The sequence below is a fragment of the Octopus sinensis genome, linkage group LG3 (assembly GCF_006345805.1).
Source record: "Octopus sinensis linkage group LG3, ASM634580v1, whole genome shotgun sequence".
Taxonomy (NCBI): Eukaryota; Metazoa; Mollusca; class Cephalopoda; order Octopoda; family Octopodidae; genus Octopus; species Octopus sinensis.
The window spans coordinates 99,773,231-99,788,230 of record NC_042999.1 but is presented as its reverse complement, the minus strand read 5'-3'; the positions used below and the strand labels follow the sequence as shown (position 1 = coordinate 99,788,230).

At 31.2% G+C, this 15,000-nt stretch overlaps 1 protein-coding gene across 6 annotated transcripts in view; it reads right to left on the bottom strand.

Moving 5' to 3' along the window:
- The window catches only part of LOC115209507, a 630,823-nt gene that overhangs the window by 527,616 nt on the left and 88,207 nt on the right, over window positions 1-15,000 (bottom strand). The window contains exon 3 of one of the 6 annotated variants that reach the window (XM_036501201.1): window positions 13,877-13,947. The exons of the other annotated variants lie outside the window; for them this stretch is intronic. Coding sequence (XP_036357094.1) covers window positions 13,925-13,947 — 23 coding nt within the window. The 3' untranslated portion in view covers window positions 13,877-13,924. Of the gene's footprint in view, window positions 1-13,876; window positions 13,948-15,000 lie in introns of those variants that run through there. 6 annotated transcript variants of the gene reach the window in all.

The following is a 15,000-nucleotide window of genomic DNA, read 5'->3' as shown; positions in this document are numbered from 1 at the left end:
AATCAAATATTTCTTCCGGTTGGGGGGCTGAATATCAACGGTACAAGCTCTACTGGTGGGCAAAATAATTTTTAAGATATACTTTTTACAAACACAATATAGGTGAGTTTTTCCTTAATAATATGTTATACATTTATAAAATTAATACTACGCCCTACACAATAAACTTGGCAATGTATTTTAGACTTTATTACAAGAAAAGCCTATTGAACTTATTCAAGAATTCAGAGAAAAGTTTTATATTGTACCATTGTGAAAATAATGCACAAAATGACATATTTTTAGAAGAATGATCAGCCGTTCGTGGAACTGATGGCCGAATAAAGCAACCTAGTTATATGCTACTTTCATAAAATATAATCAGATATAAAAGCAAAGAAAAATCCACCGAAATTTAACCTAAAACATCCAGGGATAAAAATATATTGGAGCTTTTTGTACGTTTCGCACCTCCAATGCTATATTAATCTCATGCACTCAAACATTAGGATCTTATCAACTAATTTGTCTAAGTACATTTCTTTTTTGATTCAGTGTTATATCTTTAGCATAGCAAAATTAATTTCTTTCTTGTCAAATCCGTACACTGTCTAATACATTTTTACTTCGGTCAGGTAGTTCATGACCAGTCAGAATTAGTTTTAGTAAGCTTATTAATCTGTCTGGTGTCTGGTGATTGTCGCGCCAGTTAATTCAACATAATACTTTATTACATATGTTACTCATGTCATTAGGTAGCTGTAAATTGTGGCTGATTTTTGATCAGAGTTTACTTACTATACTTATTTCCTATTTTTATAAAACACATGAAGACAATTGCTTTTTACTAACAAGTCATAATGTCTTACCTAGACATTCTATGTTCAGTCGTTTTACTTAATAGAAATTTAAATATAGACTTAATATTTATACAACCCATTGAAGAAACCACTGCCACTTTACCCACCCTACTATACATGGAAAATAGAGAAATTATATTAAAACACACATTACATAATTTTGTTAGTGATCCATTTTTCAAGTAAAATGTAAACGGTATGGTTATGGCTAGAATAGCCGTCTTTGAATAACCCTGAGCTAAACAACAACAGCTACAACAAGAAGCATATTATATTTATTACTCACCCACTATGCTTTTCAGTGGATTGGCCTATTTGCATATTTAGCAGTCGTTGAAAGGCGACATAACTTCGCTTGGATATCGTGTAACTTGTTTTATCAAAAAGAAAAGCAATGACAGAAATAACGATTTCTTGAAAACAAACAAAAACGTTATTAACAGATCAGTGACCTTACCGCCTGGTTTATCTTATAGAGCAGTTTGACCTTCGTGATATTTAGATGATATTTTCATTTTGCATACTTAAAACTGCTTTAACGAATATGAAACAACTACCACTTCTATTTTCCACGCAGTTGCTTTGCAGTCATAATTGATTATTTCTGTTTACTGTTTCACTTTTACCACCCATAATCTGAGTACAACACCTTTTTTTATGTTTTTATAGTATCTCCTACGTTTTCCTTATAACTCACTCTCTTTTCTTTTTCTTTTACATTTCTTTTCTCTCTCTTTTTCTTTCACTTTATTATACCACCTATTTTGTATTAATCTTATCACAAAGCACCTCTCAGCATTCCTCTCTCTCTCTCTCTCCCCTCTACCTCTGTCTCAAATACTCTCTTCATGGCTTAAGGAAAAGAAAACATATCTTTCCATACTAAAGGTATTAATTTACTTCTCATACTAATCCATACTTACTCATAGCCTCTTTTTAATTCATTTAAGCTACATCAAATATGATGCTACGTCATGAGAAAGAAAACACACATAGACACTCATGCCATTCAGATATGATCTATAAATGTCAACAACTATGGTTGGTCAATTCTAAATTCGAAAACATAACCTTTAAAATTTATCAATATTATTTCGCCTTCATATTTATCCACATCCTTTATGGCGAATCTGTTTGAATTTAAATCTAAATAACATATCTACTTGTGAGTGGTTGTCATTTGACGATATATATGGCATGATAATACATACATACAATATATGTATGTGTAGGTGCCGATCAATCTATCTATCTATCTATCTATCTATCTATCTATCTATCTATCTATCTATCTATCTATCTATCTATCTATCTATCTATCTATCTATCTATCTATCTATCTATCTATCTATCTATCTATCTATCTATCTATCTATCTATCTATCTATCTATCTATTTATCTATCTATCTATCTATATATGTATATATATATATATGATAATTATTTGAGGGAATAAAAATCCAAACTTCCAGGGAAAAAAAATTCAATTTAGAAATACTAAATCAAATTTCACACACAATATTATATATATATATATATATATATATATATATATATATAATTTGAAAAAAAACCCACCTTTTATCAATTCAAAATGAGCAACTAAATTACAGCAAGAATTAAAATATACACAAATATAGTAGTTCATGAAATTGAAATATTAGTTCCATCAAGTATGAAATTTGTAGTAAGGTATATGGTAAACTTTCACAGCTGTTCATATTGCGCCATTATTATATTTTGACAATCTTTATTTTTTGTTTGAAAGCTGACACATCTATTTCTTTATTCCAACTCATTTTGCGCTTTATAAAGTATGTTATAAATCGTTTTTTGCTATTTTTGTTTAGAGGTGGATAAGGAGGAAATTCATACAGTTTTGAAATATGAGTTCTTTCTTGGAAATACAGTATCACAAACAGCTCGAAATATTAATGGAGTATTAAACAGCAGACAGTATCAAATTGGTTTGCAAAATTTCGTTCTGGTAACTTTGACCTTACAAATGAGCAATGCAATCGACTAGAATCAAAGGTGGATAATGACAACTGAAAGCCACCGTCGAGTCAGACCCATCTCAAAGTACCCGTGAATTATCATTGTTGTTTGGTGTTAGCAAGCAAATAATATTGACTCACATAGTTCAAATCAGTAAAGTGGAAAAAGTTGGATAAGTGGGTTCCCCATTGACTCAATGGAAATCAGAAACAGCAACATTTGGAATGCTTCTTTGTCGCCACAAAAATGAATCATTTTTCAATCAAATTGTAACATGGAACCGCTGGAACCAATACAACTTCTGTAAACATTCAGCACAATGGCTGAACAAAGACGAGCTACCAAAACACAGTCCCAAAAGCAAAATTCATCAAAAGATGCTGATAGTGTGTGTTTGGTGGTCTGGCGCAGGTGTGATCCATTACGATTTCATTAAACCTGGCTCATCAATCACGGCCGAAGTATACTGCAGCCAAGTGGACCAAATGATGCAGAAACTTACAAAAGAAAAATAACAGCCTAGATTAGTCAACAGATCCACTCCTATTTTATTGCAAGACAACGCCAGACCACACCGCAAAAATGAGATTGGCGAAACTACAGGAGTTGGAAGTTCATCATCCACCATACCTAATCTTGCCCCCACTGACTATCACTTCTTCCAGAATTTGGATAACTTTTTGATAGGAAAAAAATAATTAATTCCGACGATGCTGTAAACCAGGCCTTCCAAGATTTTATTGATTCTAGATTGCCAGGCTTTTACATTTCCGGGTTGGAGAAGATACCGCTGAAATGGCAAAATGTGTTGACAATGTAGTTGCATACTTTGATGAATAAAACTATTCCTTGTGTTTATAAAACTTTAGCAAACTTTTTTCTTTTCTACAAGTTTCATACTTGACAACCTAATAGTAAAGATATTAAAATTAGTTATTTAAGTCATATAAGGAGTACATTTTAACGCTCATCTTCCACTTTGTATTTATGAAGAAGGAATCAGTATGATACAGGATATTTTGTATTGGTGCAAATTTCCGAAAAATTATATCACCTAAAATTATATCACCAAATTTGTTATTTAAGTCATATAAGGAGTACATTTTAACGCTCATCTTCCACTTTGTATTTATGAAGAAGGAATCAGTATGATACAGGATATTTTGTATTGGTGCAAATTTCCGAAAAATTATATCACCTATATTCAATTTTCTTAATACAACTATATTTTAGAGATTTTTCTTTTACAGTGTTTTCTTTTACAGAGTTTATGCTTTGAAACCTAACTTCTCTATTTTCACGAAACGTTCAAGATTATGTGGATGCAGTCGAGATGGGGTAAACTCCTAGTGAATAGAATCCGCCATTCGTTTTCCTTTATTGCTTGAGTCACTTCAACCTCACTTTATGATCAAATATCTCAAAGCAAACATCAGTTTCTTTTAAAACTTTGTACGACAATAATAATCTAAATTTTCATATCTTCCTTAAAAAATAAAATGGGATACAACTCATATAAAATCTGAGAGTATCAGCTAATAATGAGATATTATTGTGAAAGCGGAATTCCAATTGCTGATTTTAAACACATTTCTTGGTTAACACAGCATAAAAAGTAGAAATATTTGAAGGCAGTGAACAGATTAACGTAATTATTTGAAATACATGTGCAAATAAAACACAATGTTACTGATGAGCAGAAGAGAAAACATTCTTTGAGAATCAACTCCCAATCATCAAGTAAAATTTATCATCCTTTTTAATTTTTAGCAACCAACTAATACGATCCAGTAAAGTAGCTCCTACGTATTCACTCGGTTTGCAAGAAGTAGAGCAAAATCTCTCAAAATCATAACGTATTGTCTTTAAAATCATTAAAGAACAATTGGCAGTTTAATCTAAAACAATTTATATGAAGGCGACATGATGAAGACTGAAATGCCTTTGAACACGGATTCGCGCGATGAATGTTAATGGGAAAAGAACTAACAACAACAGAGAATATTTGGAAGTTCCATATTTCGATCGGTAATCTGCCTCATCATCTTCTGGGATGTGATATTTACATTCTTCATATTCTTTTATTTTTCTTGATGTGCAATTGGAACCTATATTTTTCAGATTGCATGATGTATATGTTGGAGCTAATATGGAAGTGAAGGGAAAAAGAAATTTTCCAAATTTGTTTCACATACATATGTTTATATATGTGTGTATACAGGTATACAAACATATCAAAAGATCAAGATCAAAGGTGATTTACGAGCCAAGGGCACATGGCTTATAAAGCCGGTTCCTCAAATTCCTTAGTTTATGTATCCCTTCACACCAATTTGAACACTGGTCTGTCGCAGGATTACTCACTCATTGGCGCAACACGAAATTAAGTATTTTGCTCAAGAACACATCGCAGCGTCCGGTCCAGGAATCGAAACAACAATCTTATGATTATTAGGGTAACATGCTAACTACTAAACCATACGCATCTATATATAATATATATATATATATGTATCTCTCTCTCTCTCTCTCTTTATGTATATATATATATATCTTTTACTTGTTTCAGTCATTTGACTGCAGCCATGCTGGAGCACTGCCTTTAGTCGAGCAAATCGACCCCGGGACTTATTCTTTTGTAAGCCCAGTACTTATTCTATCGGTCTCTTTTGCCGAACCGCTAAGTGACGGGGACGTAAACACACCAGCATCGGTTGTCAAGCAATGCTAGGGGGGACAAACACAGACACACAAACACACACACACATACATATATATACACATATATACGACAGGCTTCTTTCAGTTTCCGCCTATCAAATCCACTCACAAGGCATTGGTCGGCCCGGGGATATAGCAGAAGACACTTGCCCAAGATGCCACGCAGTGGGACTGAACCCGGAACCATGTGGTTCGTTAGCAAGCTACTTACCACACAGCCACTCCTGCGCCTATATATATATATATATACATATATATATATATATAAACATCAATCAATAAATATAGTTGATATACGTCAACTACATCAAATTTCATACTCGGATAGTGCTACAATCGGAAAGGAACGTATAGGGTACCGCGCACGATCAGACAGTCATTTACCTTCATATTTATTAATACGTATGGTAATGAATTTAACATTTATAAATAATAAATCCGCACACTTGCCCCCTCCTAGCTATATTTTATTTTAAAGCAAAACTACTAATTTCACCTCAAGTACACCTTTAGAGGAAGAAAATAATTGCTTTTCAATATTGCATTTGCAAGAGTAGATTTCATATTCATAGTTACAAAATTACTGATTATTTTTATTATATACTTTTGAACTAGCTTTGATATATTGAAAGACTGGTATATGTTCAAGTTATTGATAACGCCATAATTAGAGGCTGTCAAATATGTTTAAGGCATTTAATAATAATCTATCATCTTTTCACTATTACAATTTCAACTTATTAAATTCTTAATCATAACACAAAATTTCGTGTTTGGATTTATTTATATGTTTTACATTTTAACCTTTTTTCTGTAAACAACGATAATTAAAAATGTACGCTATAGTAATGCAAGATGAAAAAGATTACTCTGGAATATATAATGAACATGTTTCTGGCAGTCATTCCAAATGATAATATCTCAATTGTATAGATTAACACAAAGATGTGAATGAAAGGAAGAGTAACTTTATTTAGAGATAAATAAATGCATTAATCGATCTTGCTAAAATGACCTTTCTTTCCTAATTGTAAACATGACATTTTTTTTCCTTATCTAAAGCAAAAATAAGGAGATATAGTATATTTTATGAGACTTATGTATTACGAAGAGAATACATTCTACGTGACATAGTTCATAAATGTGAAACATTTGGCCAATCTTCTGGGAATATTATCAGTAATAGACTAGCGTTTTATCCAGGAGGGAGTATATATCACAATCATGACTAACGTTTTTATTTGTCGTAAAGGATATGTCATAGACGTATAGTAATTTCTCCACCAATATATATATATATATATATATATATATATATATATATATAATATATATATATATACATGCTTCTGTGGGTTGCATATTATAAATAATGTACATACATGTATGAAATATATATTATATTGAATGTGATATAATGTTCATACGCATATATATATATATATATATATATATATATATATATATATATATATATATATTATATATATATATATGTATATATATATGTGTGTGTGTGTGTACGTATATATAAATATACACATATACATGTATGTCATATATACATACGTATATATATATATGCATTATATATATATATATATTATATATATATATATATATATATACATACATGTACATCATATATATACTTTAATATATATATATTCAAGTGCTAGTCCTGCGTATGACGTTAAAATCCATCCAGACGTTGGGTCCTGATACGAGAATTTCAGGGTTTTGAGGTGTGTGTAACCTGTTCCCAGGTCTACTCTGATCCGGAGTATTAGAGTCCTAGCTATTGGCTAATTAGCATGTCAGCCACTGGAGGTTAAGGATCTCTATTTCTCTTTTGGGAATAAATATGCAATTTGAACATTTCCGCAAAATAAAATGTTTTGTTTCACCATAGATTTTCAATCTTATCGTGGACAGAAAAGAGGTGTTGATTTGATTATTTGAGTATTTTCTAATCTTAGAGAATTAACATACAATGAAAACTTAATTTATGTCCACAGACAGTAATACTTTATGACTATAGCTATATACTATGTCAAAGAAGTCGGACAACACTAAACCTGTTGGTCTAATTTGCATACCTGTGTAATGAACTGAAAATTCGGATAACCAATTAATGAATTAATAACGCACTGTGCATCTTTTATCTGTTCAATTTGAAATGCGGTGTAACATGTATCTTTTTAATAAACATACAGAAAGTTTGTCTTATATTACATCTCAAATAATTCAATTTATTTGTGTATTGCGTAACTAATTAATTATCAACCTTGTCAGTTCGTGCACTGTTATGCAGATTAGACTGACAGCTTTAGATGCATTCGATAATGTACATATCATATATAACTCAAGCGACGTTTTGTTTTCGTTGTGTTCCCCACCGCATGAGAACCAGTGTTTTGTGCACTTCCTATAACTTAGTACTTCAGTATAATAGACCGATAGAATAAGTACCAGGTATTAAAATAAGGACTGGGGTAGTTTAATGTACTGTCCCAGCATGGCCGCAGTCCAAATGATCCAAGCAAATAAAGCATAACAGAAAACACTACATGCTACATGAATGGAGAATGTATTACACCAATCAAAACTCGGGGCCGGCAATTCTATGCATTCTGGCAGGTTACTCTTTAATCGTTTCTAACTAAACAACTGTGCCATGGTCACTGAAACTTTGAACACCATACACGGTGGGAACCGAATTTGTGACTCATATTCAATGTTAATCTCACTAACAAATAGAACCAGGATTTCAAAAACTTTCCAAACCATATTCAACAATGATAAAGCATAAGCTACGACAACAACAACATTGGATATTAGTAAATTATCTCCTCGGTTTATCTTATCACTAATTAATTTTTCTACACTCTAAATCATGAAATAGTATTCATATCACCTCGTAACATCTATAGACATCTCTTCGCCATTTGCAAAGATGGTAACAAAAAACGAATTACAACTTGTGTCTGATTTACTGACTGTCGAAAATGTATCCTAAAGACAATTATCCGATGATTATCAATTCTTAGTGCTAATAAATGCTCGTATATCCAATCAGAATTGGAGATTTCCTATGTGTGATATATTTCACCTTTTTTTTTTTAACTTTCAAAATGGTGTCCTCTGACAAACAAGTGAGATACCGGTTGACCGTTTCATTATCTAATCTTGTTGTCGGGAACTTATGAAATATCCAGTTTGGTTCTAAAGTGTATGAACTTAAGTAACATGTAATGAACATTTATGTACGATAGCTAGGCTTATATTTCTAGCGGATCCACCAGTGTGCTAAAAGGAATATTTACTCAAGGAGAATGACTAATTCGTGGTAAGATAAAAAAATAGAGGACATAGAAAAGTCTCGTTCCCCTTTACTCATATCAGTTTTTGATGCATTGTCAGACATAGTGTTCAGGATTCTACCTGATATATATGGAGCAACTTAGATATATTGGTATCGGTTGTACTTTCTCCAGCTATTTCTGTATCTCTTTCTCTCTCTTTCTCTGTCTGTGTATATATATACACACATGCATATATATACATACATATATACATACATATATATCATATATACATAAATATATATTAATATATATATATATATATATATATATATATGCATACATGTATATATGTTATATATATATATATATATATATATATATATATATATAATATATATATATATATATATATATGTTATATATATTGGCCTGCTCGCTTAGCCAGCGGGGTGACGTCATTTTTGCAGGCTAAAACAATGCGAAACGCATTGTGACCAGCGATGTGTAGCAAAATCTGATAGCCTGGTCAGTCACGTGATATATATATATAATATATATATATATATATGCATACGACGGGCTTCTTTCAGTCTCCACCTACCAAATCTACTCACAACAAGGCACTTGCCCAAGGTACCACATATTGGGACTGAACCCTGAATATGTAGTTGGGACGTAAACTTCTTACTACACAACCACGCCTATTTAAATCCCGATTTGCATCTTAGATTTTATTGAGATCCGTTTCAGCTGTCATCCTTTAGTGCGTAATTGAGTGAGGTTTAGTTACGAGTTATCAAAAAAGTTAAATTTAAGTCTGAATCTACAAATGGAAATCCTAGAAAATTATTTCTTTCATCATCACAATGTTTAATAATAGTTATATTGCTATTGATTTTTAACACAACAAATAGTATGGAATAGAGAAGAGAGATGTTAGTGTAATTTATATCATAAGTGATATTTTCTGAAAAATACTTTTGAAATAATAAAAGATTCATCAGATAATCTAGGTGGAAATGACGGTTAGCAAATCAAGAATACATGTAAATAAATAGATTTCAACCACGAAAATATTCGTTCCTAAAATTGTTCATGCCAAGCAACAAACGCACACACGTCCAAACACGCGCGCATACACACGCATAAACACCACATGCATTCATATATTTGCATTCACGTATGCTTCATATTTATATATTGTATATATATATAATATATATATATATATATATATATATATATATATATATATTCTATATATATAATCATATAAATAATATATGTATATATATTAATATATATATATAAAATCATATAAAAATAAATATGTATATATATATATATATATATATTATATATGATATAAATAATATATATATATATATATATATATATATATATATATATGCATATATGGGCACAGGACGTCACAACAATAAACGACATGAAGTACAAAAACAAATGAGTTAAATGCGCTAACTACAAGAGGAAAAGGGAAAATATGACACGTAACACAAAAAAAGACCCTTCATCGAATGCTCGAAATGAGGAGTAGATAGACAGCTGACAACTGATGAAGGGTCGTTATTTGTGTTACTTCTCCTGTTTTTCATTTTTTTTCTCTCGTTGCTTGCGCATTTAACTCATTTGTTTTCGTACTTCGTGTTGTTCACTGCTTCTGAAGTCCTATATATATATATATATATATATATATATGTATATATATATTTTTGTACATATATATATGTGTGTGTGTGTGCGTGTGCGTGTGTTTGTGTGTGTGTGCGTGTGTGTGTGTGTGTGTGTGTGTATGTGTGTGTAGTGGGGGCTTCTTTTCGACAGCCAGACATCAGCTTTATTAGCTGAAACATCGGAAACAACAGGCAGTGAGGACATATGAACGTTGAATTTCACCACTGCACAAAGAAATATTCTCTTCTAATAAGAAATCCGACAGAATAACACGTGCACCACTCCAAAGCAACAGATGTAATGTCTGTTCTTTATTTGCAAATACGAGACTTCGCATTATATGGATACATACATAATACATGCATACATACATACATACATACATACATACATACATACATACATACATAAGTACGAACATAATTGTATACACACACATACGCACACACATAAGTGTGACTCACTCCCAAAAACATACGGCAATCAACATTTTATATCATTGACAAAACTGCACGCTGCATTCCAAAGGTCAAACTTCGTGATCATGGTTAGAAAATACGTTACTGTTGAATAATTATTGATACATGACTGTGCACAAATTTTATCTACACTACAGCATGTTCCCATGTAGTTACAATAAGTTTACTACACACAAAATCAATCTAGAATGCACAAAAAAAGTATGTCCGATCGATAGGCTTAACTTTACTTACCAGCCACGATGATTTGAAATGATGTTTTTACAACGTAATCTCACTCAATTATTTCCAGTTTTTATTTGAACAGAAAATTACGACCCTAATTCTTACAAAATTTATTAAAACTTGATCTAATTCTTTTCCATCGTGTCTGCTATGTATCATATACTAAACATGGACATTTCCTCGTTACGTTTGGCACTTTCTCTGCCTTTCCCCATTTTCTCTCACTCTTTTTTTAATTTCCTTTCTCTTCTCTTTACTGCGGTTTCCCCTAAGCAAACGTATCAAGTGTAATAATTCAGTAGGGACAGCATAAGTTATGAGTACTATCTATTACTTGCACTGCGTTGAAAAGCTAATACTATCCTTTGGACAATACAAGTCAGTAATACTTTATACATAACAATTAAAACAAAAATATCTCACGTGATCAACTATGAATGTAAATTGTAAAACGCAAATCATACTCAGACAACCTGAGGTTTATCTTTCTGTTTTTCTTTTTACTCATACGGCATTGTAGAAGACATTCTTATCATATATCTTGACAGTTGAAATGTTTGTCACATATTCATAGCATGAGTATAGAATTGGAGAAGCAATTGTCACCTATTCAGCTAGATTATGAATATCATTGTCTAGTTTTCATATCAACAATGTAACCTGTACTCAATGTTGTCTGAGTTCCTAATCAAAACTATAGATTCAATTATTTCTTGTCAAACATATTTAAGATAAGCAAAATAAAACAACATAGCGATTGTTTCATCAAGGCGTGATACGTATTACAGCGTAAAAACAGTCACAACCACTATATGTATGTATGTATGTATGTATGTATGTATGTATGTATGTATGTATGTGTGTATGTACGTGCGTACGTATGTATGTTTGCATGATTATATCTAAGTATGCATATATGTATATACACATATATATATATATATATGTGCGTGAGAGGATATATACATAATATATCATATATAGTATATATATATATGTGTGTGTGTCTGTGTGCTTGCGTGTGCGCGCGCGTGTCTACACGCATATTTGTACACACACAAGCACGCAACCCCACCATATGTATATGAACTCACGCAGACATTTTATATTATTTTAACTGGCAGAAGGTCACACTCGCCGAGAGCGACAGTGAGGCACAGGAGAAAGAACACAGATGAAGAGAAATAAATAAACTTCTATACATGAATTAATTTAGAAATATATATAACATATATGTATAGGGACTTTTGTATATATGTTTATGGATACATACACAGACACACAGAGACATAGCCAAATATACATATATGTATATATATAAATATAAGTGTGTGTTTATATATATATATATATATATATATGTTCGTATCTCTCTCTCTCTCTCTCTTTATATATATGTATATATATAATATATATATATATATATATATATATATATATATATATCTATATATATATATATATATATAGAGAGAGAGAGAGAGAGAGAGAGATACGAACACACGTATACTCATATGTTTGTATGTATGTGTATTTAAGAAGTAAGGAAAAAACCAAGTAATTGATGTTATTGAGAATGTTTTATTTGTCCTAAACTCTTCCATGATAGAAACATCTTAATGAAGTAAATAATACAGGGAACTGGCGTGATTAATATCTACCATTGTTGTTGCTTTTATTTAATTTATTTCCACAAAACTAATGAAGTGATATCATTTTTCCTGTTTGCTTGCATTTGCTTGTGCATTCCTGTATGATTATATAGGCAGGTTTTCCATATATGTGTCTATATCTGCTTGTATCAATGTTTGCAACTGTGTAGATTGTAAAAGGTTAATTTGGTGCTTGAGGCAAACACACGGCTCAGGTAACAACATCAGTTCTAATATAAAATGAAATATTTGAAACAAATATCCGACCTCTTTCATGGATTTATAACCTAAAGCGATGTGTAAAATATTTGTAATTTTGCGTGACCTGTAAACAGTTTCTGACTCACTTCACCGAAATCGTTGTTAACATTTATGACTTGCTTGATATTAATTATTCGTACAAAGGTTAATTAATAGTTGTATGGCCAGTTTGAAGTTAGTGAAAGGATGTGCATTGATTGTTGTTTGTGAAAACAAATAAAGTCCTCTCATGTTAAGATGGCTGCTAATGATACAATTTTGTAATACATTGAATGTATATAATAGAGATGAAGTGGTGAGGCCGTGGCCAACAATATGTGGATATTTGAACCTTCGGTTCTCGTTAATATTACATTAATGTACTAGGAGGCTAGATTCACAATATACGTATCTGAGATCAGCTAGTTGTTGATCCAGTGAGTTGTGTAAATACTGTACTACTTTAAATAGTAGAAAACCCTAAGAAACGTTATCTAGATAGTGTAACATTTCCATCCTCTCAATAAATAAATAAATAAATAAATAAATAAATAAATAGAGAAATAAATAAACGGTGAATATTACTTTCGCATAAATTCAAAGCAATTATATTATTAACATAATATATTTCGAATGAGACTGTTGACTCAACTTTCATGTCATGTTGACTGGTGTCTTCATTCAGTATAGTTTCTGTGACATAGAGTTAGCAGTGTTTTAATTTCTTTCAGCATTCGTCTACCAGACTGTTTTCTAGCTATAATTTTTAGCTGCACAGCATGTCTGCTTCTATAAGTATTTTTAAGTAAATAAACGCATGTAAATATGTGAGTGTATATGTATTATATTCACACACGTACACAATCACATACACGTACGCATTCGGTTCACACATAGTTGTCTGGGAGAGACTAGTCAGTGCCCATGAAATATTCTGGTGGTCAAAAAAATTGATGACAATACAAATGTAGCTGGTGCTTTGATAAAAAAAAAGCGTCCAGTTGAGGTAAGAAACAGAAATTAAGCTTTAAAGCTTGCAGCAGAATAAAGTCCGTAAAAGGAATACATTTCCTTGGATAACTTATATCATGTTTCTCGATTTTATCTGCACTTCTCTCCTGTTCACCTACCTTTCTCCTTTTTCCTATTCATACCTTAACCCACTCCGTTTGTGCGTATGTGTAAATGATTAGACACATTGAGAGACAGACGTTAACAGATGTGTAAACGTGTAAGGAGGAAATGTATTTTGGGTGCGTATACACACACACACACACACACATATATATATATGTATATATACACACTTAGAGATAGAGAGAGATAGACAGATAGATATGTATATACATATATATGTATATATATATGTATATAGATGTATATATATATGTGTGTGTGCATATTTATACAAATATATTCATATATATATATGTATTTATATATACATATATGCATATATGCATATATATATATACGTATATATATATGCATATATATATATATATATATATATATATATATATATATATATATATATATATATATATATATACATGTATGTATATATGTATGAATGTATGTATATATATATATATATATATATGTATGTACGTATATATGTATGGATTTATGTATATATACGTACATGCATGCATACATACATACACACACACACGCACATACACACACATACACACACACATACACACACACACACACACACACACACACACACACACACACACACACACACACACATATATATATATATATATATCGAATTGATAAAATGTTTCTAAACATTATATACGAATACTTCCTTCAGCCAGATCACTGACATTG